The following is a 26,287-nucleotide window of genomic DNA, read 5'->3' on the forward strand; positions in this document are numbered from 1 at the left end:
ATTTCCATTATATTTGCATTATTTTCTACTAACTTATAGAATCATAGTTGGAAAACACCTCTAAGACAGACACTTCCTTTAAAATAGTTTCCATATATGATCATGCTTCAATCCTAACCCAAACTTTCTTGTTTCTGTTCTTTTCTGCACATGAAGAATGAGAAAGAAAATCTTGCTTTTGGTTAAAAACATCCCAGGTTCTAGCTACGAAGGTATAAAAAACTTCTGTGCAACTTCTTTTTAGTTTATGAAGTAGTAATAGTCAAGATTTGAGAGTGCCTTTGTGAAGTGTGATGGATTGCAAAAAGCATTGATGTTACACAGCTGGTCATAAGCAATACATAAAGCTAAGTTTTCAGTGACTTGATGGCATTTCCTACAATTTCAGAGGTAATGCAGTTAGAAGAAATTCAACAAGGTGAAAGGGGGAAATTTAGATAATAGTGTCTCATTACTGATTTTAATAACCAAATCTACCTATTTTCTTTACTTTTCTCCTATAGGATTCCAAAATCAACTGTTAACAATAACCAGTATGATTCCATTGGTTTTTCATGGCAATTTGTAAACATATGGAGAACTTCAATAACTGTTTCTTAAACTTAGCCCAAATCCCAAACGGCATCAGTATCTTCCCTGTCCTCTGAATAACACTGCTGAGAGTCAGATTGCTGTATCTGACTGTTGTTCCCTGTCTAATGCAGTACTTTGTCTCTATCATACTGTATTTCTTCAATGCAAGAAAAAAAAACCTCTTCCTCAATTTATTATCTACAGCCCAAACAACTTTAATTTTCTATTAGCAAACAAATTTTTGGTCATTAGAAAAAGATAAGTTTGGATGGATAGCAATTAAAGAGTAGTGCACTCACCTGATAGTCTGATGCTGCAAAGTGTCTGGATCAGTGGCGTTTACTGTTAACACAATGCTGCCAATAGGGATGTTCTCTTGTTTTGTTACTGTCATTGGGTTTGGGTGGAAAACAGGGCCTTCATTCACATCCTCAACAGTGATCTGAACTGTTGCTGTGGAGCTGGGGCCGTAGGCTATGTCTGGAATCAGCGGGTCTTCATTTTCTACTTTTATCAGCAACGTGTGAAATGCTGAAATCTCATAGTCTAAAGGCTGTAAAACAAAGAGAATACTTAACACTCACCACTCATACCCACTCCCGGAAGCTTTCAGGAGACAAAATTAACCAGAAAAGGACAAAAGCATGTACTGCATCTGATATTTGGTCAAGAGTTTAGCATCAGACATGCCAATAATTATAAAGTGCCTCTTTATTTATCAACAGTGAAAAGCAAAAAATTCATCATGCCTACAGGAGAACACACATAGGTTGCTCCTTAAATTTTCCTAATTCCTTTCTTCACATTCACAGAGTAGAGTTCATAGTGTCAGTTCATAGGAGTTTGGCTGTTATTTTTAAACAGCTCCATTTGAGTTTTACTACTGGGGAGCTGACCAGTCACGCTTGGTGAATGATTTAGATGTTTCTCTATTTAAAATTGTATACATTGTTTTCTGTACCTCAAACATATAATTCCCATATATACATGCTTATTTATGATGCAGCATACATTAATTGAACAGAACATCTTAATAGCTGTGTATGATAAACACCATCAGACCATTTTCTCAACTCCTACCTTGAAGCCAAAAGCACCGCCATGGAAAAAAGTTCAATTACTTTCAAGTATTGAAAATGTCTCTTCTGAAGTCACACAAAGAAAACTCTGGTACAGGCAGCAACCAGAACTTCTTTTCAATTATTTTTTAAAACGTTTAAAATAGGATTGTCTTCATACAAATAATTTTTTTTTTTTTTCATAATACTTCAGAAATGTGGGACCAGAGGGAACCCTCCAGTTCAGCCTGAAGCCATGTCCTTTACTTCCCTGGCATCTGCAGCACACGTGCTTTACCAGAACAAAACTTGACACTTGAATTCTGATTGTACCCTCTGTCCCAAAAAAACTGCATTGTAAACTCTTACTATTAATGATTTGTGATGGTTACCACAAAAGTAGCTGTTATTTAAGCACATGGACAGTATAGTTAGGACAGTATAGCAACAGGCAGGTTGTTATCACTAAAGAAGCAAGGTAACTGTAACAAAAATGCATATTGGCTGAAGGAAATAAGGGCTGATGGCTAACTGCATTTTTGAGAAACTCATCCTTGCCGCACCTTCTCCCATGCAGTAAATCCAGGGGATGAAACTTAACAGTAATAATGCAGTACAGCAGCAAATTATCCTTACTTTGACAACAGAGAGCATTCCCTCATTAGTCTGGGGATTGGTATGGATTTCAAAACTCTGCCCTGGATTTCCGTTAATAATAGTGTAGACAGCTCTCCATGCTCCAGTTGCTGGGTCATCTCGGTCACCAACAGTTAAGTTTACTATTACACCTGTGACTCCTTCCTTTACTGTGGCCTGAAACTACAAAGATAAAAAAAACAGAGGAAATTGTTAATATTTTCAATTATTGGCCACACCCACACATAGTACATAAGCCAGCATTAATTATTTATCACAACATGAGAAAAATGTTGACTGAAACTGAGTATTATAGGCTCTATGTAATACACTGTCATCCATGAAATGTAAGGTAGCACATTACTGCTCTGCATTCAATGGATCACAGATAAACAGCAGTGCGACAGGAATCAGATGTAGGGAGATTCTGGCCATAAAAAGACTTCCACTCATATTGCTGGAAAAGAGAATCCTGAAAACAGATGCAGTGTTGCATAGGTGCAGGTACTACCGAAGGGAAACTCCACTCAAAACTAAGTGGAAGAGGTAGCTGTCTGAATAACTCATTCTTGCCCCCTAATATAATCTTGTCTTGCATTTCAGATGATTATTTTTATAAAGTTCCTCATCGTTATTTTTTTCACTATACGATTATCAATACATGAAACATTTGTCACCAAAAGTGTTCCAATACCACTTTGGAGATGGGGAGTGTTGCTCTAAAATTTATAGTTGGATCTCCTGTATTACTCTGTCTGAATAACTCTAAGGCGATGTTTCTCCTTTCAGTAGAAGAGTTTTTTATGACCTTGTGTAGTTTGTTGCACTACCAACAACCAAGCCCTATGCAATTCTCTCTAATTTGCTTTCCAGTCAAACAGCATGTAACATCATTGTTATTTAAGCAGCAAAAACATTAAGTGAACCATCTGAAAAGCTTGCAAGGGTCAGAGTTAATAACACTCCTCACCTTTCAACTACTTTCAGCTGACATGCTAAAAGGGCTGTATGCAACAGAGATAAGATAATACCTGCTATACAGCTGGATAAACTGGACTGATAACATACCTAATCCTCAGAAGTGCTGAACATCAGCAATACCATTATAGATCGTAAGGAAATCTTAGCATTTCTGGGGATTAAACCTTCAAAAGTCCAAAATTACAAACTTTAATGACAGGAACAGGTTTTGCCATCCCTGCTCATTGTCAGTGACAATGTTCGATATGTCACTCAAGAGCAAAAATCACCAAAATGACTTCATTACATCTGTTTTATGGACCACATCAAGTCAGAACACTACAGATTCTGTGAGAATGCAGAACCTAAAAGATGGCATTTTATTAATATGTAGGCTTCAAAATCTGGAAAATAGTAGGTGAAATGCATTTCCTCATAATGAAACAGAGGAGACAACGATGTATTTTACTGTGTTCGGTTATCTATTTTTGGTTTCTTCCAACAAATTTGACTTATATTGCCAACCCTTTTTTCAACATAATGATGTAATTTGAGTGCATGTATTCAATTCAAGCTTTCCAGCCTCAATTTTGATGTTACAAAAGGATGACATTAATGACTGGCTATTTCTATCCTCTTTGGTGCATTTAACAAAGAATTGAAAGACTCTTTTGATTTTGATAGTTAATATGTAACAGGTTGTGATTGAGGTTTGTTTTGAAGAGATCATTAAATTCATTTGCAGTTTAATTAACTTTAAATGATAATATAATAAAACAATATTTTCACTTGCTTAGAAGTGAATCAAAAGAAATCTCTATTAAGAACCTTGGAAATAACAGCGGAATGATTACCAAGATTGGTAAAGATTGGTAAGCTCAGCAAAAACGCTGTCACTGGAAAGCACATTTGGATATATTTAACTCTAATTGAAAATAAATGATTGGTCTGATCTTTCTGTATTATTTCCTTTTGTCTCAGCTTGAGCACGTGTTAAACAAGACACCAGTCAGAATTTTTCCAAATGCCTGTCCATTACCAAGCAATTCCTATTTCACTATGTAAAATGGTGATTAGATTTCAAGGGTGTTAGTCCTCAAGAATCTTAGATCCGACAGGGCAGCCACTCCTAAGCCGTTCTGACCCTCTAGTCCTGTCCTTAGTACGCTAGTCTGATACGGTGCAGTGTTCAGTACTCTCTGGATCATGATGAGAATAGTTAGACATGTTTGGGTTAAATAATTTTAAATCTGCCTGTTTTATTTAGATGCATAATTGAGAAGGCAGAGAGAGACATTTTATGTGTTTACCCTACCAGCGCAAGACTATGATGGAAAATGTTTCCACAGTGTGCCACCTAACTCAAAAAATACCTAATGTCATTTTAAGGGTGTCTAACTCAAAGATATCTCAGCTGATACTGGCTCTCTTCTGCACTCACTTCTTTTTTTCCAGGAAGAGCTCTCAGTAGCTTCAGTTGCGGTGCATTAGCAATTCAGAAAGGACACACAGAGTTGCTGGGGGCATAAAACTGCAGAGATTCTGACAACTGCATATCAAGGAACTGACAATATCTATAGGCAGAGGCTGTGCCAAGACGGGTAATTCCAAGTATAGTGGTATGATCAGCCCTAGCGTCCTCTGCATTTTTGAAATGACCATATACAAACACAAGGGGTATTTGAAGCTGTCTGGAATTTAGACTAAAATCTGTTCAAGATGGATGAAAAAGGAAAATGATCAAATCACAGAAGTTATCACATGGGTCTATAGAAGGCAAAAACTGTAATAAATCACAGATTGTGATTCCAAAAGCTAAATATCTGCTGTGAAACAGAAAGACACAGAAAAATAAAGGGTATATTATCTTCAAGGTGAACTCCTTTGCCTGTTCAGACACCTTTTTATAAGAAAAAAATCTGGTTCCTGATACCTCAGAAAAATCTGCTGTATTTATATGAGCTCCCTTTCAAAAACAAAAGCCAAGAAGGAAAACTTAATGAAAAGACAAAAATAGGAATCAGATTTGCAGATAGGGAAAAGATAACTACAGGTTCATCATATTTCAAAATAAAAGCTTTGTATTCCTGGTGCTTATCTTGGAAAGGCTGATCCAGTGCTCTAAAATAAAACCCCATAGGGGCTAATACAAATATCTGGATCAAGAATTAATTGATTTTACTCTTTTTAAATATCCGCACATCCCCTAAGCACCACTATAAATTAAGAATAAAGTAGATGAGTTCAGAACTTTATTTAAACTGCTATAATCTGGACCCCCATTAATAATTTAGAAGGCCTTGAGACAGAGATGCACTTGGCTGGAAGGAGCTACGTTCACTTACTACAACTATTTGAATATGCGAGGTTTACTTGCTCTGTAGATGATATGCCATATTGTCATTTATTGTATTTGTTGAAAATACAGCTGGGAAATTCTGGTCATTGTATTATACTTGGAGGTTTATAAACAATTGCTTTTCTGCAGTCAAAACAAAAAATAAGACAGACAACAGACCAATAGCAATTTAGAAACAATGAGCGATTAAGGGCAGGCAGAAATGGCCTGTGGTTTACCCCGAGTCATTAGATTTGGGTAAACAAACAAGACTTAACAGGTTGCTGAGATGCATACAAAAAAATCAAGGGATAGATGTGGATTAAGAGTGTGAGAGTGCTTGTGAGGAAGCACAGAGATTCTTTTGAGAATTAGCTATGCTTGCTGTCACAGAGAAGCTCAGGGAAGTGGACGCCAACTATTGGACATTCTTGTGAGGGAGCACAAAGACAGTTTTATGGAGGGTCCTGAGAGTGAAAACAAGCAGCATACATCTCTTACAACAGGAGAGTCAGTAAAGGGATGACAAGGTTTACAACACCTGTGTTAGGATGTAGCTCATTTAACTGTACCCAGGAGAGTCCGCAGGAAACCTCAGTTCAGCAGTTAGCCTGATGGCTTAATATCAATATTTGTTTCCTGGTAGAGCCAGGATATGACCTAACATTGAGTCAAATCCATCTCCACACTGAGCAGAGTTCCATCATGGAGGAGATACACGGAAAGATCATTTTGTAAAGTGTCATTGCCTGAGAAACTAGATACTAGCCCTACTTCAGCCTCAAATAAAAGTGGAAATGCCTGTATGAAAATTGGATTTTTATCCAATAGCCTTATTTAAAGTTTTTAGATAATAAGTAAGGTTTTCTTCACTACTTTCTCAGAGCACAGAACAAGAAATGCACTTAATAGCATCAGTACCACCTGAATGTCTGCTGTCAAGCCATGAGATGAGATGTGGGTATAACCTTAATGCCTTTATGAAGTTACTGAAAAACTTCTGCCTCAAAGTGGGGTCTGATATAACCTAAATTAAAGAGCTGCCACAAGCAGAAACACAACGTGAGATAAACGTGTCTGGGATTGGTGATCACTACCCCATGGCTCATTAGGATTTTACATGCTGTGATTCCCAGTCAAGAACAACCAAATTAAAACTGCACGTCAGATTGCATTAATCAGGGCAACGTTCTAGTTGAAGGTACTCTGAGTTATTATAATATGCTTGTTTCCCCATCTATAAATTACAAAAGATGAGAAATAATGGGATATGTTAATTCACGCAGCTTTATTAGAAACTCCCCAACGAAGTTATATTATTGTATTTGTCCTTCTCCACTAAAGTCCACATCTTTTGCAAACATTTTTCTATCTACTTCCTTGAAAAAAAAAAAAAAAAAAAAAAAAAAAAAAAGTATAAAGTATACAATCTTTTGCAATCTGTCTCTACTTAAGACATGTGCCTTTTATTTTGCACACTATCACTTCAGCACACTATCACCTGAATGGCAGATATACATTTCTTAAGAAAACAACATACGAGGGCTGTTCAAAATTAATCACAGAATCACAGAATTGTAGGGGTTGGAAGGGACCTCCAGAGATCATCGAGTCCAACCCCCCTGCCAAAGCAGGTTCCCTACAGCAGGTCGCACAGGTCGGCATCCAGGCAGGTCTTGAACATCTCTAGAGAAGGAGACTCCACCACCTCCCTGGGCAAATGCCCAGGGAGCCTCCTATTTTTATTATATTAGCCCAGAAGCAGATGTTGGTGGCATGGCAGTAGAGGCTGAACTCAGTATTTAGTATTCCACCAGTATTCCTTTCCATTTTGTTGCTGCATGACAGATGGCAGCAGAGGGGCAGTATGATGGAAGGGCATCTGACATGAAAGTGTAGATCAAGCAAAGCTAACTGAATTCTCCCATGTGGAAAAAATTGCACCCACTGCCATTCCCTAACATTTGAGCACACAACAAAGTGATACTGGTGATTCTTCAGTCACCTTTTCATTTCAACACAATGCCCAAATGTGCTGCTCTAGCACCGGGGTCTGAGGCAGGCCATAAGGAAGACCCAACCAACTCACCTTATGCTGAACTCTCCATATGAACAAGTGTATTTTTAATTTTGTCATCAGGGCAAATTGTAATGAGGTGTTACATTCTCCCTGATCTACACATTTTGAAGGTACTTTCTTTCTTTTTAGGCTCTGCACTGCCTCTACTATATAGGCTCAAATAGTTGCTGTACCTCACTGCAGGGATAACAGTATTAATGTAATGGATTAAATTGATGTAATCTGTACGCACAGCAATGTATGAAACACTTTGGAAGCCATTTAGGAGAAAGACACCATGTAAATATAAAGCACTGCCATAGTATGACAAGAACTTGTGTTGTAAACTAGATGCAAAACACAAATTAAAGGTATGAGTCACCTGAATCGTCTTTAGTAATTGTCAGCATCTTACTGTGGTAAAACTGGCATTTGGGCACTATATTATTTTTTAAAGTGTTTCAGCTTAATCTTTTTTTTTTTTTTTTTGAGGCACATAATATTCTTCAAACTCCCTTGTGAAATTACAGAAAGAATTCAATTGTAGCTTAGAAAAAAAAAAATATCTTTCTGAATATATAAAATTGACCATAATAATTTTGGATACATTTTCCCTTTTTACTTTTCAATGAATTTCACAGGGTATGCAATGTAAACACCATGTGATCGTTCAAGGCACACACCAGTTATGTTACAAAATAAAAGTACTGCTCAGTAATGAAAGACCAAATGAGCATTTTTGTCCATGATAAGCTGCAGCCTGTAAAAACAGCAACAAATCCAGAAGATTAATTAGCTAAACGGAAGGCCAAAGATTAAATTCTTCTCTCTGTAATGTGTCTACAGTTTCTGCAGGCTATATAAATTTGTGCCTTTTTACTGAAAAAGCACTGCTGATATTATACGCATCAATGATGAAAGAAAGGCAAAGGGGTTTCAGCATGACTTTAGCTTGTTTTGTTACTTGTCAGTCTGCTTGGAAAAGTACTGCTAAGAAGTCCAAGTAATGCAGCAAACAAACAAAGAAACAGACATTATTAATCAGGCTGTTTCTTCATGCTCTGGGTCCTTCAAGTTTTCCATTGTAATGAACCAGCATATCTCTAGGACGTGTCTGGATCTCTTCAAGAATTCCTTAGGTATCAGCATTCATGACTGAAAAGGGCAGGGACAGAATGCAGAAATGGAGTAGAAAGGATGGATGAATAACATGCTGGGTGCAGCATGAGTTGTCTGTTAATTTGCTGAAGAGGTAATGAAAAGAGTCCTTTTATCCCTCTTAGCATAAATCTTAGAAAACTTCGAAAGATATACAGAATAAGATCCTGGAAATATTCACAATTGAATTTAAAGAATTTTTCTTTCTGCTTCTTTCCCCACTGCAGTGCTCAAACACTTTTCAAAGTTGATGTTGTATTCCTGTCCCCTCATTAATTTGCTCAAAGAAGACAAAAAGGCAATTCAGGAACTGTTCATAAGTGATAGCAAAGTCTACTTGGAAATAGCCGCTTATTTGGAATAGTTTTGTAGACCTTTGCTTACAGAAGACTTTGATTACTTCTCAGCCCTGTACATGAAGACGGAGTGAAGGCAAGAAGAAAATTCTAAGATGTATTAATCATGTGTTGAATGCCTGCCTCTAAGCCTGTTACCTACAGGATATTCATCACAGTTGTCTGTACCAGATTCGGAAGGAAGTCTAACACACTGTTGATTTTTTTTTTCAGCATGTATAAAGCATTTGTTTTTTCATTTTTTTCCACCTATAAATGCAACATGCATTCAATTATTTATAGAATAATTAAAATATCCATAGATGCAATGAACAGTTCTGGAATGATGGTCACCATTATAGTAAAACTTTCTCTATTCTGGTGGACAGAGGAGACAGTGAAAGGCCAGTATGTTTACTACACTTCGCATCCTTTTGAAAAAAACTCAAAGAAATAGCAATGTCCTTTTCTTATCAAAAAGCTTCCCATACCCCCTGCCAAGTAGAACAAGCCTTATGTTTCAAACAACAGCATTGGAGAAAATGATGATCTGATTGAACATGAAAGAGCAGACTACACCCGTTACAGCACCAGCATCCCTGGTCCTCCCTGGGGACCAGGGAGGTATCTGCTTCTCACATTTGAGAGCACTTGTGATGTATTCAGCCAACCCAGCTAAGTATTATTTCCTCCTCATTGCTCTTCCCATCAACAGCAGTATAAAGTCTGTTGTCTTCTTAAAATCCTAGACATCTTTTTTAGAACAGAACAAACACAGCTGCATTTTTCTTTCACTTTCTTCCACCACATTTCAGAAGCAGAAGAGTTCTACAAGCATTCTACAACAATCCACACAGTTCTCACTTAGGCCAATGGCAGTCATGAGGGAAGAGAATGAGGCCTATTGAATGCTCCTCTTTCATTTCTAGCAGAATTTTTCCTACCCCAAACAAATTTTCTGATGCTGAAGATTGACATATATGGATGAGCTTTGTTATGGTATCTTACTAATGGAAAAAGCATGGAAACTGCTTGCTTCTGCTAGAAGGAAGTTATGCAAACTCTCCTTGCCACTAAGACTGCTTCATGTGACACAGGTGGGGAGCATTTGTTTCATGGGTCAGTAAGCAACAAAACTCTCCTACTGTTTCCCAGACTAAGTCATGGTTTTGGGAGTTTGAGATGTGGAATGAGTTCAGAAAATATATCCTCATTAAGAGCAGGACAAAAGAATTCACTCTGAACATCAAAGCTGTAGGCAATTGGGAAGAAAAGATTGAAGGAGAAACTACTGCAGTGGCTTTGGTCTCCTAGACTACAATGCAGCCTATATACTTATGGGCAGACAACCTGTTCAGTTCTTGTGAGACACGTAGCCTGTTTTAAGTGAAGTCTGTAGTGCTGTTAGCTGCTCTAATTTGGTCACATACATTATGAGTATCCATGACTCAGCATCAATTTTGGTAACTTGAAGTTGGTGACAATTTTCTGAAAAAGCACCAACTCCAGATTTAAAGAACCTAAGTGTTACACATACACATTACATAATTTAGCAATCAGCACCAATGGCTATTTGTTCTTTGTTTAAAATTATGGTAAAGATTGCCTCTCAATTGTTATAAGAAAGGAAATAATAAGTTAGTCTATGAAGTTCACATAGAGATAACAACTTCATACTGAATGTCACCATGGTTTGGTTATTTCAACAACAGGTTTAACACTGAGGTTAAATGAGACTTGATTATTGAATAGTAAGTCCCAATTTAAAACTATTTCCAAATTAGATTGCACTGTTCAAGTCACAGCTTAACACAGGGCTTTTTAAATCCTTTGTACACCTTTCAGAATGCTGTGGGGAAAAAAATCTGCTTTGGTACTTCTATACTGCAAATCTTAACCCTGTTCTGAACAGGTTAGGAAACCACCATGTCTTTGCAGAGAGAGGAAATTACAATGTAAATGAGATTATCCCAGTGGCAGACTCTTTGGGCTGTTGGATAAAAAGAGGCACATGCATCTAATCAGATACCTTTGTTTTGTGTCCTGGGAGGACACTGTAGCTTTTTTCTAGAGAAGATATTCATTGCGTCAGCTTACAGCTGATCACAGCCCAAGCTGCCAACAGCAGATGCTTTGACAGCGATTATGCTTCTTCACGTGGTCTTTGGTGAGCAGTGGCTAAATGCACCGTTTGAGGCATCGAAAGCAACTGGTATCTCTAGAATATTTTAGCAGTGAATTTCATCAATTCCCCAAACTTCTGGCATTTTAGGTTGTGCCAACCGATGGGGATGAGATGCCCTACATTTACAAGCCCCTCCAGCTGTGAGCCAACTGAAGTTAGCCCAGTCTGAAAATTCTTTTTTGGAAACAGATAAGAACTGCAAGGTTTCCCACTGTGCCAGAGGAGGCAGGAGGTACAGATGGAAGTTTACAGGCAGTTTTATCTGTAGTGATACAAAATTTGTCTGAATTTTAAAAATGAAATCTCTAGCCAGCGTTTTCTGTGGAAAAGTAGGTGGGGAAGGGAGAATTTAGTCCTACGTTCCATTTTTCAATCCATCTGAGCACAAGTGTTCTATGCCTGCCAACAAAGTGATGAATGAAACCTACCACATGTAGCTTTGCCTACTAGTTCTATGTGACTTTCTTACAAATTATCTACCCTACAATCCCATTCACACAGTATTCACTGAATATCAGTATTACTGCTAGATCAAAAAGGTATGTTGCAAGGAGAATAATTTAGAGATCTGAGACATAGGTGAACTATCATAATTAATGGTCTCTCTCCTATTCTATTTTTTCCTGCCATAGCAGAAAAATCTTAATTGTATCTTGAACATCCAGTAAACCACAGTGCTCTTGTTAACCTGACAAGGTACTGGGGTCTCCAGCCCCATTAGAACAGAAAAATTCCTTTCCCAAGGTCAAGAAGAGAGAATAACAGTAATAAATGTAACCTATTGGACTAATGACTGTGGAGTGATCTGAGCCTCCCCATACAGCACTGTGATGTGAGCTTTCAAAAGGCAGCCTGAGAGGAGTTCACTTGCAGCTGGGGTGGCCTGCTTTGAAAACGCATGAGATTTAAGTGTATATTGAGACCCACAGTGCTGAAGAGTGATTGAAGCATAGAGCAGTTTGGCATTGTGCAGATGAGGAAAAGGTCAGGAAGAAAGCAAAGACATGCTAAATGAATTCATTGCTTTAAGGTTACCCATGGTCTGCATCTCCCACTGCCCAGCTCTTTTTGCCAATATTCATTTCATCTTTTCTTGAAAGAAAAGTGTTTGTAAAGGAAAGTGAAATGTTACTTTTGTAAGCTCCCATTGTGTACTTATTTCCTGTCTACAATGCCACAGAGGGAACATTCTGAGTTCTTTCATTTCCTCACCTGCTATTTATGTATTTCTAACCATGAATTCTCTGTACACATAACCTTCTTTAAGGCAAACACTTTTTCAGCTTCAGCTGGATATGTTTTGCTGTAAATAAATAAGCACCTGTCTTTTTTTTTTTTTAATTAATAAGAGAAAGGAAGAATTTTTATATAACTTGATATGAATTCTCTCTAATCTGCTTGAGCAATGCAAATGACTGCAAGCTTGATGACAGTGCTCCTTGCTTTATACGTCTGGGCACCAAGAATTAAAAGGAAGGTCAAGATGGGCCAAGGCACTCTATATGCTTTAAATAGAAAGCTGTGCACAGTGAAGCCCATACACAATGAATCAAACCTATTAGAACTACCTTGTATGAGCTGCAGAGGTTACCTGAACATAACAGCAAGTGCAGCCTGTTCTAGTAGGACGGTACATCATGATTATTGTGCCTGTGAAGAGCATCACTGCAAAATGTTAGCGGAAGGTAAGGATCTGTGCCTACCACAGATACTCCACAGTTAGCAGGACCATAGGAGAACGCCATGTATTCACACAGCAAGTAATCACTAAACCTGGCTCTTGCTGGGATATCTAGAAATTACACGATTTCTTCATCCCAGACACCACTAACACTGAGGGATTATCAAAAATCCCTGAGAAACAGCATAAGATCTCCAATTCCAGGCAGACAACTTTTCTAATGGAAATGAATGTATTCCCAGGAAATACAGGAGACACCAGTAAGAGAAATAAACATTTAGTCTTATTATTAGTTTACATCAAAAAGGCTTTTCCACAGGGCTGAACACTCGTTAAATAAGGACATAGAATCATAGAATGGCCTGGGTTGAAAAGGAGTACAATGCTCATCCAGTTCCAACCCCCTGCTATGTGCAGGGTTGCCAACCAGCAGATCAGGCTGCTCAGAGCCACATCCAGCCTGGCCTTGAATGCCTCCAGGGATGGGGCATCCACAGCCTCCTTGGGCAACCTGTTCCAGTGCCTCACCACCCTCTGGGTGACATGGGTGAACATGTATGAAGAAAATTAGTTTATTAGTATCTCTGCTAACACTCTCATGACTGCTTCCCCTTCTTCTGTGCCAAATATCTACATAATATGCTAATTCATCCGTATCAAAATTTCCACTCTTCTCAAAGAGAGCAAGCAAGTATGCCAGCAATTAACTGGATCCTAACGCAAATTTATAGATACAGATTTTTCAAATGAGCTTGCCAATTCCGGAGAAAATGATTTTAAGGGACAATAAATATCACTTAATTTCTATCCACAGCTGTATGATATACTGTAAGCAGCCACTCTTTCTCTCCTTGGAAGTGAGGAAATGCTGTGTTAGCAGGTAGCTTGAAATATATACTATTTCTTGCTTCTGAGTAAGCTCATAATTAGAGCTGAAACATGAGGAATGATTTCAATGGAGCTGTAAACTCCAATAGGAGGAAAAATCTATTTGAGGTTAGAACAAAATCTTTTTTAATCTGGCTAATGCTACTTTTGTGCTGATGCTGATCATTATATTTATTACTAAACTGTGCAGCATTCCAAAGCGTTGACACCTGACTTCACTTAGTAGAAAAGCAATCACTTTCAGATATTCATCTTTGTGATTAATATGTAGATACCTAATTTTTAGTGAATTAAACCATGTTGTATCAATTTGATGGTCTTTAGGATTTATAATCAAGCACTGATGACATCTGATTAATACCAGCACAGGCTTCCTGAACCTTGCAGTATTCTCGTTACTTTGGAGCTCAGATCACGGCAGGCTGATTACCCCCCTGATTATCCTGAGTAACTGGGGTCAGAGGTTAGCTAGCACCACAGAACACATTTAATTCAATCAATTTAGTTAGTGAAGCAGTTAGAAAATAAAAATCATTCCAATTGCTGTACCACTGCATTAGAAAATTTGCCCAGGATTCCTGTTCTTCAACTGATGAGCTTTTTTGCTTAATTTCTAATTTAATATTCTTCTGGATTTGCAACTTCAATTACTTGTGATATTTTTACTCATAAAGTCAAGGATGTTGAGCTTTGAGAGGGGAAGAAAAACCAGGGGAGAAAGAGCTGCCTGTATTAACTGGTATAATAAACATTCTCACATACACACACACACACTTTCACAGCTCAGTTGCATTTTTCCTAGGTACAAATGCTAGAGGTGGCACAGAACTTCTCTTGGTTCTCTCCATTTGTCCCTACCTTCACTGCCAGATTTTATTCTTTTTTTTGCCTGCAGTAGATTTTCAATACTGTTTAGCCAAATCCCACTTTGTTTGTCTTTCAGGCAAAGAGGCTTTGATTACATGTGGTATGACACAGTCCTGTGTTTAGGCAATGCAGCCCCTTCATGTGTGATAGCATCTGGGGGAGCTCATTAAAGATACCAGGGCTGTACTTCTGTTGCCTGAAGCCACAAATCTGGTCTGGGATAACTACCAAAGAGATCCCCTTCTTACTCCCTGAAAGTCTCCAGGTACTTCTAACACGAATACAAATGCCCAGCAGTTTGATTTGATTCCTATTAGTTTTACATCCCATACAACAACTCTGAGTCTGCTGATCACTGATATTTATTCTGAGTCCTGAGGCTGCTGCCATAGTCACCATCTCTGCCTTCTCACCCAGAGATGGGTTGGTTACCACAATCTCAGTGGGCTAATGAAGATGGAGAGCTTCCAGCACACTTCCAGATGTATCGGAGCACATCATTTTCTCCATCACCCTTTCAATGAAGACAAAGGGCCGTAGTTACACAAAGTCTGCCATGATACTCAAACTTCTTTTTGCTGTGAATAGGGTTTGAAGAATTCCAGTGGGGTCATATGAGGTAAATGCTAACTGCAGCCTAGATAACAAAGCAATACAGTAACCACGTGGCTTGCTAATATGCTATTGCCATTACTAGCAATAGGCTACAAGTCTCAAGTTTGCAAGGCTTCGGGATAGAAGTTTGTTAAGCCTGCTCTGTCCTTGAACTCCTGAAACTGTTTCATCTGGTTTTCCTGTAAGGGTAACAAGTTATTTTTCCCTCTTGTTCATCTTTGCATGGCACCACCAGTTTCAAGACTATCATATAATAATGTAGTTTAGAGAAACACAGGCTTTGTACAATAAAAGAGTCCGTGAGAAATGGTGACACAGGATGCAGTGAAGTGAAACCATGGGACAACAAGGCATGAAGCATGGAGACCCACAGGCTATAAACTACTCATCAATTTCAGCTACAGAAGTGCAAACCTGAAGCTGGACAAAATGGGTTGTAGGGGAAACAAAGAAAATGTATCTAACAAACATAAAGGCATCATATACCCATGACTCCGCAAGTAATACGGAGCTTCAGATCAACAAAGAAAGAGCAACATGTTAGTTAAAAACATGTTAGCCAATATGAGGAAGAATGGAGGAAGAAGAATTCATCAACATGAGCACTGCATTTCTTCCGATTCAAGAAGTAGGCAACCTATCCTCGCACCAATACCACAAATATTGAACAGAAACCACCAGCTTTAACATCTAGAGGAACCAGGAAAGGATGGGCAGGAATAATGGTAGAAACTAAGAAACAAGTGTGCAGGAATTTTATAACTGTATTACTATAATTATGGACCTTTTTTGTGCATTTTCCTGTAGTTATACGATCTGGATTGATAATGATTCCTGGAACAGCACTGGCTTGGATTGGTTTTCAATGAATTGTTGGCTTTATAGATAAAATGGGATTTCCCTTTGCTCATCAACAAAATCTTGAGTGTAACAATACAATACTATAGTCGGCCATATTTCTTTACAAATGTAAGCAACTTTACTGAGTAGAATCCTGTAATAAAGGAAACAAAGTCTTAAACCTCCATTTTCCCTGCAAGCAGCAGAAAGTTGCAGTTTAATCTTCTGTTTGCCCATAGAGAGGATCCGTTTTCTGTATGTTCCTTTGGGGTTCTTTGGAATGAAAAATGCTATATGCTTATGAACAGTCTCCTAATGAAACCTGCTCCAAACTAACTCTGCAACTGATGAATCTCCTTCCAAGCCCCTCTGCACATTTGCCTGTGACAGAAAGTCTGACTCAGCTGTCAGACTCCCTTAGCTTAAAAGAAATTCAGAACAGGATCTGCAGGATAATTGCAGGTCAGAAGTCAGGTGTATTAGCAGAAAGATGTGGAGAAGGATCACAGAGTGCCTAGCTATGACATAAAGCTCCTAGCCTGTGATTACACATTCTCTTTTGTGTAAGAAATGATGTAGTACCAAGGGACATTGTTTAGTGAGCAACATTGGTGGTAGGTGGACAATTGGACAATAGAATCTTAGAGGTCTTTTCCAACTTTAATGATTCTATGAAACATCCTCAGCTGGTTGGTTGCAGAAAAAAAAAAAAAAGAAAAAAAGAAAAAAAGAAAAACAAAAAGAAAACATCCAGATATAATCAAATCCTCTGTATTAAACACAAACCCACATGTATAAAAGAATATAAACAGCAGCAAAATTGCATCACATCAAAATGCCCAAAATATATCCATGCTTCGTCTCCTGTGGTGAAGATGAAAGAAGAAGAAACCACATATAGCAGATGCTAGTTTTGTCACTTATTCTGCTGCTGGAAAAGAATCATGGACAATAAAGGCAATTTAATGTTGCAACAACAGCAAAACTGTGCAGAGATGTGTAAGAAGGATAGTCTGCAAGACAGAAGCAGGAAATCTCCCATCTGCTCAGCACTGGGATTCAGCTGTAGTATTGCACCCACTTCCTGCCCACAGTGCAGGAGACACAGCAACCAGAGAGCAGGCAAACATCCATCACTCCCAACCTTGAAGAAACCTGCATAGCAAGAATACATATAGGGCTGCTGCAGAGAAGGGAATTATCTGTCTACCACCTTTATAGCAGACAAGGCCAAGAAGCAATGGGCTTCAGTGGAAGCAAGGAAAATTTCCTTAAAAAATGAGACAAATCTCAAGGGTAGCTGAAGTATTGGGATATATTGCTGGGAGGACATGGAGAACAAATCTTCAAAGTTCTTGAAGAAAAAATGAGATAAGCAAATATCGGATATTGTACAAATAGGAGGATAGGATGTCATTATATCTTGAGATCATTTCCCTTGCAGATACATGATAAGCCCAAATCCAAGGCCCAAAATGGAAGGGGGAACAAAGCATTTTATCATAGCTTTCTAACACTTTTAATGTAGTGTTTCTCACTGACTTCCATGAATCTTACTGGATTACAAAAAAAGATAAAATTTTCTTTGCTCAAAAGCCAGTTGATAGAAGGAACTCCAACTCCCCATCATGCAAGACTTTTCTGCACTGGATTTGAGGCTGGCTGCAGGAGGTATTTGGTCTAACTGCAAAGTCACACTTGTCTTCAGTAGTGCAGACAAAACATGAGAATTATGCTTCTGACATTTGCTTTCCTAGCCAGTAATGTTCTCTTTTGGCAAGAGAATGCAAAGAAAAGGGAAAGGAAAATAATTATTATGTCAATTTAGGGAAGGATTGAAAGGGAACTGGAATGGCAGAACTAGATATCCAAATTTAGTTGTTTTGAGAATGTCTGCAACATGGTTATCATAAAGAAGTACCTGTTCCAGCTATAACTCTTCCTTTCTCACGACTAAAAATGCCATCTTTCCTGACAAGCCGTTCCTACCATTGCATAAAAGTCTTCTGAACAAAACTCTTCCTTACAGATCTCAACAATTACTTCATAATATTCCTGAACTGCCTGGCAAAGAAGTACTTAAAGGCCTACATTTAAATTCCAGAGCAGCTATGGAATGAAGAAAGCAGATTGATTCACATTCTGTTCCACTACTAATCTTGCCAAAGAGACTTCTATCAGGAAAAAAAATAAATGAATTTAAAAACCCAGCATGATCTGAGCCTGAGAATTCTGTTGTCAACTAAAAATCCATCGGAAAAATTCTACAGCTTGCTTACAATATAAACCCTTAGAAGCAGCTTGAAGAGGAAATGCTGCCAGAAACCCCAGGGCATATTATCCACTCATTCCTCACATGGAATTAGTGCAAAATATCCCCCTCACATTGCCCACAAACATTGCCAACAAATGAGAACAGTGATAGGCTGAGAGTACACCGTCTGGGATATTTATACTCATTTTTCTCCCATGGCAACGTGTCTGTTTCATGTACTTTTAAGCCTCCATAATTTTACTCCATCTAATCTCTGCATTGTCTTGTTTTGTTTATCACTTCCATGGAGCACCTGCCATGCTTGGTGGCTGCAGCAAGACAAATAAACACAACTTTATCAGTGGCTGGGGCCAGCTGATACATGCTCCTTAGCTGCAAATTTCACTATAATTATGCCCAACCTCCTCACCTCTCCTACTTACTTGTCATCATTTGCTCCTTCCCAACAAGTTGCTAAGAAATTTCATAGCCTCCACTGGCATCGTAAATGCCAACCAAAAAGATTAAATGCAGTCTTGTGCCACCTCATTCTGTCAGAGAGAACAGACAGTGTCCCCAGAGTCCACCTGCCAATCTTCAACATAGACAGCAATGCCATTTTCCAATCGGCTCCTGGGTGTTCCAGTGCCCAGGTTTTGCTGAATAGCCTTGAAGAGATGGGATTTAAATTGTATTGAGAATATTAGTCTAAAGTGAATGAAGTGGAGAGTATACTCCTCGTTTATATCCCCAGAGTGATAAATGTGAGAGTGTAATTTTTTTTTTCTAAGGCAAAGAAAATGGGAAACCAACATGGATTTCAGGCACATGAGAAATAGCTTATGAATTTAGATGATAGTTCAGCAGAAATAAATTGTACATCTGTTCATTCATTTTAATAAAGCAGGGAAATGACACACTGCTGGAGCCCTTTGAGAACACTGGTATTTTTAAATTATGATCCTATAATAGTAGCATTAACATTTGTAATGTTGCCCATACTTTATGAATTTAAAAAAATAAATTTATAGAGTAAGTGAGCTTCAACCTATATGCTGGACTCTGGGCACTTAAAAGTGAGATGCTCCCTGAACATGCACAAATTAGCACAGCAAAGACATCCTAATAGCTTTACTGCGTAACACAGATAATCCTCTGTGTAAGTGTTGACAATTCATGCTTATTATTTCTGAATAAATAATTCAGATGTGCAACACTCATTTCTGCTGACTAGTGCCTATTCATATAGACAGCTATAGCCTAGTACTTGCAGCTAAAGAAAGACTTTGACAGAAACAAACTGGGCTGTTTTACTGTTCTCTTGCCTGCATGTTCATATGGAAACATGCATTGCCTTCTGCCAAATTCAGGAAAATTACTTTTCTCTTGCATACTTTTCTCTTTGTAATAAAAAAAAAAAAAAGGAACTGGAAAAAATTATGAGTTGAATACAATTACTTCTATGTTTGAATAGTTGAATACTATTGCTTCTATGCTACCATTATTTCCAAAGATGACATACAAATTTATGAAATAAACAAGTGAGACTGCAGGGGATGTATCTTTTAAAAAGCTAGTGTTTTGATTTTCCAAATTGATCACCATGCCAAATAATAAATTAATAGTTGAATAATAGCTGTCATGTTTCCTTTAAAAGCACAATTAGTGACATTGTTAAAATCTCCTTTTAATCGATTGCATTAAAGCAATTGCTACTAGAGGAAGGAGAATCCAAAATTGATTAGTTGCTCACATATCGCCTCATTGATCAGCTGAGATGATCCTCATTCTTGAAAAGGGAGAACAGGAGTTATCTGACATCCCTGAAAAGTGGTAAAGTTCAGCTGAAATCGCATGTCAGAATCTGCGCCGCTCTCCCCCGACTGTTACCTACTAACACGGTGAATGAGTGAAGAGCATGTGCTTAAATATTTGATCTTCCTAAAGCAAACTCTTCACAGAGGCTATGGCAGAGCTCAATGTTGTTAAGAGAGGTTCCTTACTGCTAACATCTATATCTGTATCTACCAGCCTGTGAATGTTTTTGTGTGCTCTGTATTGCTCGCTCAATTTCCAGCAGGCAGTCCAAAAACAACTTCAACAGGCAGCCTAGGTAAACAAGACTTATTGTAATTTGGTTCTCTGGTGAATATAGAAGAACTAAAGAAAAAAAAAATAAGCCTCTGGGACACAGAAGACCCCTAGGCAAACACTTACCGTTGACAGAAGCTATACAGATTTATTGATTGAAACTGCATTTTAATCATATGGCTGGAGGAAAGAAAACAGTTCCTAGAGACTACCAGTCAGCCACAGCATGGGACATGATAAAACTGTTTCTGCCATTAATATCGGGCAGTAGCTATGTTAGAGTAAAAGGACATTAAAGAGTTCAACATCTGCAGGCAAAGTTGGATTTATTTACTCATGCCTTCAATTATTATTTAAGATTGAAAACTTGAAAAGGTCAGAGCTGCTAACTTAGAAAACATGCCCTTCATCGGTCTTCAAACATACACTTTTTTCTACGCTTAGTTCAACACTGAATCTATTAATCAACTACAGCGTTCTCTGTTTTCAAATGTGAGTTGGGTTATCTTCAAGCAGACATGTAAAACCTAACCACATTTCATTTTTAATTTCATCTGTATTAGAAAATGCAGTTTTTGGATGTGAAAACATCTGTTTTTTTGTTTAGGTAGGCAAACATCTGTGGACCTGTATTTCTGTGTATACACATTTGCATACATAAAAAATCCAGATTTAAATTATAGTCTAATCCTGCATTCACATCTCTATGGAGCACTGTTGGATGGGAGCCTCGGATACAGGCAGCTAAGAATATCAATTCAACAGATAAATCTTTTTCCTCGGTATTATTTCAGCAACAGACAACTGTTTGTTTTAGATATGAGCTTATTTAGCAGGATTCATTTTTCTTGTATATGTTTTCAAAGTTTCTCAAATAACTGCCTAGTTTTTTCAAACTTCTTCTGAGCCAAAAGATTGCTTCCAACCCTTTAAACTTGTTGAGGACAGCAGCATTCTCCTTACCATCAGTCTTCTAAATGAAGAAAAATCATTGATCTAAGAACATCTGACAGTACAACATAACGTATGGGCACTGTTGGCCTCAGTGACTGAAAGCAGTCAAAACAAATGAGCTGAAGAGGAGGAAATAAACCATATAAGAAAAAAAGTGAGATGATGATATGTGGAAGCAGTGATGGGACTCAATTTATAGAAGGTAGAAAAAAAAAAAAAAAGCATATGTATGACTGCTGCAAGTCATAAGCAAACAGTTTAAGTCAAGAAAACACAAAGGTGATTCACAAGAGGAAGAAGAGAGTGAGGGGACAAAGAAGAGTTCACAGCATCAGGGAATGGCAGAAAAGAAGATCTTCCAGAAATTAAAGGAGAAAAATCCTTGAGACAGAAAGAGGACCATGAGACAACAGAGAAACACAGCTTTTCAAGAAATATTACACAAAGAGCTTTCTGTATAAGAGGGCAGTGGGAAAAGTGACAGAAATAAGGAGAGGAAAAAATGAGATGATGTTCATGTCGAAGAGCAGTCAATGGATACACCACAGAAATCAGTCCCAGTAGAGCTGAAGCAGAAACTGGAAATGTTTTTAAGGGATAGTAGATATTCAGGTCTGAGAGCCAATGACAAAGGAAAAACTACAACCAAATAAAACAAAAAGAAATTATTAAAATTCAGGTAAGGTTAATTACAGATAGCTAACTAACTAGCAAGCTTGAAAGGGAGAAAGACCAAAAGCTGTTTGTTTGTTTTTGTACTAGAGTATTACAAAGTAGGCAGAAGAGACTTTGAAGGATGAACAAGAAGATGCTACATTTCAGCACTGGGCAAATTAAATATCGGAAACACTAGATCACTGTGTAACTAGTTCCTCAATATGCAGAGAACTGGACACAAAAAAAAAAAACCTCTAAAAAAATTCACATCAACCTAAGGGGTAGAAAATAATACAAACTGAGACAAATTGAGACTGAGACTGGCCACAGAGCAACAGCATTGGACGGGAACAGTCAGGTCACTGGCTTGGATTCAGGGATTTTTCAGAATGAGGTTAAATTCCAGAGCAGTAAAAAGAGGGTGAAGTTAGTACTGCATGTAGTGCTGAGATTATACTTTTTCTTGTGACATATGGAGTGGGAACACAGGGGAAAACATTTGTAAAAACAAATAAATATTAAGTGATTGTTAGACAGCCGGCTAGAGAAAGGGCTACCCTTTAAGCAAATAAGCATCTGGGACTCTAAGGCAAACAAGCCTTGGAAATAAGCCAAAGCAGAAAGTACAAGGATATGAATAAATTACACTCCTGTATCATTTTCCTCAACAGAGACTATAGCTACAAAGAGCTCTGTATGAATCCCCTAATCTGTTTTTTTCTTAAACGTATCAACACCATTTTCATTCCAGTAACTTCAAGAGACGATCAGCCCTACACAACTTTATTGCTTTCCAAATGAGTCTCTTTCTTAGGCACTTACTAACAATTTCACTTGAATAAATGTACAACTCCTTTTAGCATGTTGATTTTTATCGGTTCACTATTGTAATGTTCCAGAGCAGAAGGAAAAAAGATATTTTGTCTAAATAATGCTGACATTTTGATTCGTATGCACAGATGGTTAGCAAAATTTGTAGTAGCCAAATCAGTTTTAGTGCCGCTGACAAAAAAAAAAATCTTAAAATCTCACTTGTCAGTGAAGAAATTGATAAACCGATCACAGAATTCTCTCTAGTGGAATGACCTACGCAGGCACATCACTGTTATTTTTGAATTAATTCAGTTTTATAAATCCCTTCTGTTCATGTAAGCTACAACTATGATAGCAGCTCACACATACTGTGTAACTGCTATTAAACAGGGTTTTGTCTGGTGTAAATTGATTATGTTTAGATCTATAGTGTGTTGTCTTGTTTAATCCTACTTTTAAAATAGAACTCCTACAGATGCTAGAGGCATATTAACAGTGTGGGTTCCTTAACTCATGGGATTAGAGCAATATTTTGCCACACATCTAACAACCCCTCTTTGGACTGCTCCTCACATCAGCTGTTCTGTGTCAGGTAAAGGAAATGTAGACTTCTCATTTCACATTTTGCATGTGAGGAACTGCAACTCTTTACATATGTAAAAGAAAAGTCCCTTCAAGTCCTAGAACATTTTTGCTGGCTATACAGCACAGATAACACCAGGTCATCTGTTCCCCACTAGCTACCCACCGATGTACATACTCCATAGGCTAAATAATAACAAGGTGACGTTGACTTAGGAGTCACCCTGCAATGATTACCATATATGAAAACCACAGCTTGTCTACACAATTCAGCATTTCAGTACACTGGACGTTACACAGGCAAGTGAGGTCTCCTCACAGAGAAATCAAAAGTTATTTTGAGAAAGATTTCATTGATAAACCTTTTCATATCCTAATCTGAAAGAAAACTGTGCGAAGTTGCTTTGAACTCTGTACATCACCTGCCTGCATTCAGAGCTGAAGGTGGAACTCTCTGGAGAGGTGATGGAGAAAAAATATACTGTAGGACACCCTTGAAGAAAAATGAATTTAAATCTCCATAGAATGTTCCAGCAGCACATTATAAAACAAACATACCCACACCAAAAACATTGTGTATGCTTTCTCAGGCTAAATACTCCAATTTTAAAATTTATGTTTGAACTGAAATCTCCAGAAAGCAATCCTAATTTGATTTGAAGGCAACTGCAAAATTCCAGCTGGACAGAAAATGTTTAATTGGAAAATCACATAGGACTTCCTAGCAATGACTGCTAATAATTATGTTTATTCAGCTTTCTTGAATAAGTGGTCCAAGCCCAGGCCTGGAAACAATACATTATCTTTGTTTAGTTTGTATGCCTTTCAAGAGCCTCTGTCAGAAGCTTCCTTCATCTTTAATTTCTACTCCCCAGTTACATACCCAAATGTACTGGTGCTATATGTAGTCAAAACCCTTACAGCTATTGTTTGCTTTGTAATTCAGAACTTAATATCTACGGTAAAGTTCTCACTTTGTGGACCATACTGAGAAAGCATATTAACCTTGGCTTCTTCTAGAAATGCAATAAATTGTGTTTTTATGGCTTTTTTTTGTTGCTCACAGTGTTTGGATATTTGCTGTTAGCAGAAGCAGATGGAGGAGGCCTGCAGAGGATAGTCGGCCCTGGAATGGTTTTGCAGTGAGGATTTACCAGCTGTAGCGAGAACTGCTGTTATTACCACTCAGCTGCTGCTGACCTTCTGAGAATAACCAAAGGGTTGCGAAAGTTGAGGACTCACACAGTGGTTCACATCAAGCATGCTCAGATCAGCTGATCATAACAAATCAAAGAAACTAAGTAAAGGGCAGGAAAGGAAAAAAAAAAAAAAAAAAAAAAATAAAAAGGACTGGCAAAAACACAAGCTTACTTGTGAGCTCAATGGAGATCAAGAGCGCTGGGAAAAAGTCAGATCTGGAGAAGCAAGGAAGAGGCTTTCTATTCCTCCCTAATTTCACACTGTTTGAATGATCATTTCTATTCATAGAACCTTTCCTGTACTTATACAAGTGTTTCTCAGTTGCTTTCAGGTTATAAAGCAGGCACTCTGTTGTTTTATGTACCACTGAAATGTGTTTATCTGGAGTTTAAATAGACAACTTCATGTATTTCATGACCTTGGTGGAGAGAAACAAAGCAATGAACTCACCCCTCACAAGCAAAGATAAATCGCAGAAGTCTGCAAGCTACTACTATGCAGTGCATCCAGCTCTAATTATGTGATAAGTGGACCCAGTGTTAAACATATTTTGCAGAAGTTCTTGAACAAAGTGCTTACACTGGTTATGCAGATAGCTCACTGAAAGCCACATGAATACCAATTGTTATGCACACAGTATGAATCTCGATGAGTAGAGGAAATACTGGTCTCCTAAGTAGTTGTGGGGGTTTTATGTTTGCTTTGCTCAACAGTCCTCTACTCCTGTCAATGCACAGAGCATTTGTTCTCTAAAATAATTTCACTCTTACAACACTGCAGCAGCTTCTTTTGTTTCTAAGGTTGTTGGTAATTTGATCCTCAGATGCTGAGCATTTCTCGTCAGACGAGAAACCTCCAGCCAGCTAACTTTGACAAGGAGCAATACACAATATTGAGGAAGAAGAAGAAAAATAACAAAAAGGTAATTTAATTACTCAGATAGCCAGAATGGTTACATAAGTCTTCAACATGCCCTTAAATTGCTATCAGCATAACACAACTTGGAAATATTAACATTTCTCTTGATCAAAGCAAGCTCTGCTCCAAACATCAGCTTTCAGAATTCTAGTATGAGTGAGGTGCCTTTACATCCTTTTTTTTTTTTTTAATTATTTTTTATTTTTTTAAATCTAGTGAGCTCTTCTCATTTATTTTTGGCATCTAAAACTATTCTAAAAATGAAATCTAAATGCCTATGATACTTATAAACTGAGATTCCTAAACTGTTTATATGATTTTGCAATGAGTTGTGCTGCTCAGAACAATTGAGAAAACTGCAAATGCCATGGGTGTTACCACTTGAATGAGAGTAATGACCAATTATTAACCATGTGGAAGCGATGCAATTTATAGAAATTTAATGTAAATTTCAAATGCTGTGCTATTTTAGCAGTGAGAACAGAATACTCACAGTCTTCAGTTACAAATATATGTTTATCACCAATCAAATGCTTGTTTCCTTTCATATGGATTTGATAAATAGCTTTCCATTTGACTGATACTTTCTAAACTAGTATATTCTTTGCAAATGAACTCCAGTATA

The 26,287-nt window shown here is 37.8% G+C and overlaps 1 protein-coding gene across 2 annotated transcripts in view; it reads right to left on the reverse strand.

The window, feature by feature from the left end:
* Positions 1-26,287, reverse strand: part of CDH13 (cadherin 13) — a 433,519-nt gene that overhangs the window by 54,710 nt on the left and 352,522 nt on the right. For both annotated transcript variants that reach the window (XM_042876979.1, XM_042876978.1), the window contains exons 9-10: positions 2,268-2,450; positions 873-1,126 (exon numbers count right to left, since the gene is read on the reverse strand). In XM_042876979.1, coding sequence (XP_042732913.1) covers positions 873-1,126; positions 2,268-2,450 — 437 coding nt within the window. The remainder of the gene's footprint in view (positions 1-872; positions 1,127-2,267; positions 2,451-26,287) is intronic.

Source organism: Lagopus leucura, unplaced genomic scaffold, assembly GCF_019238085.1.
Source record: "Lagopus leucura isolate 7727_CA_CO unplaced genomic scaffold, USGS_WTPT01 Super-Scaffold_100017, whole genome shotgun sequence".
NCBI classification, from domain to species: Eukaryota; Metazoa; Chordata; class Aves; order Galliformes; family Phasianidae; genus Lagopus; species Lagopus leucura.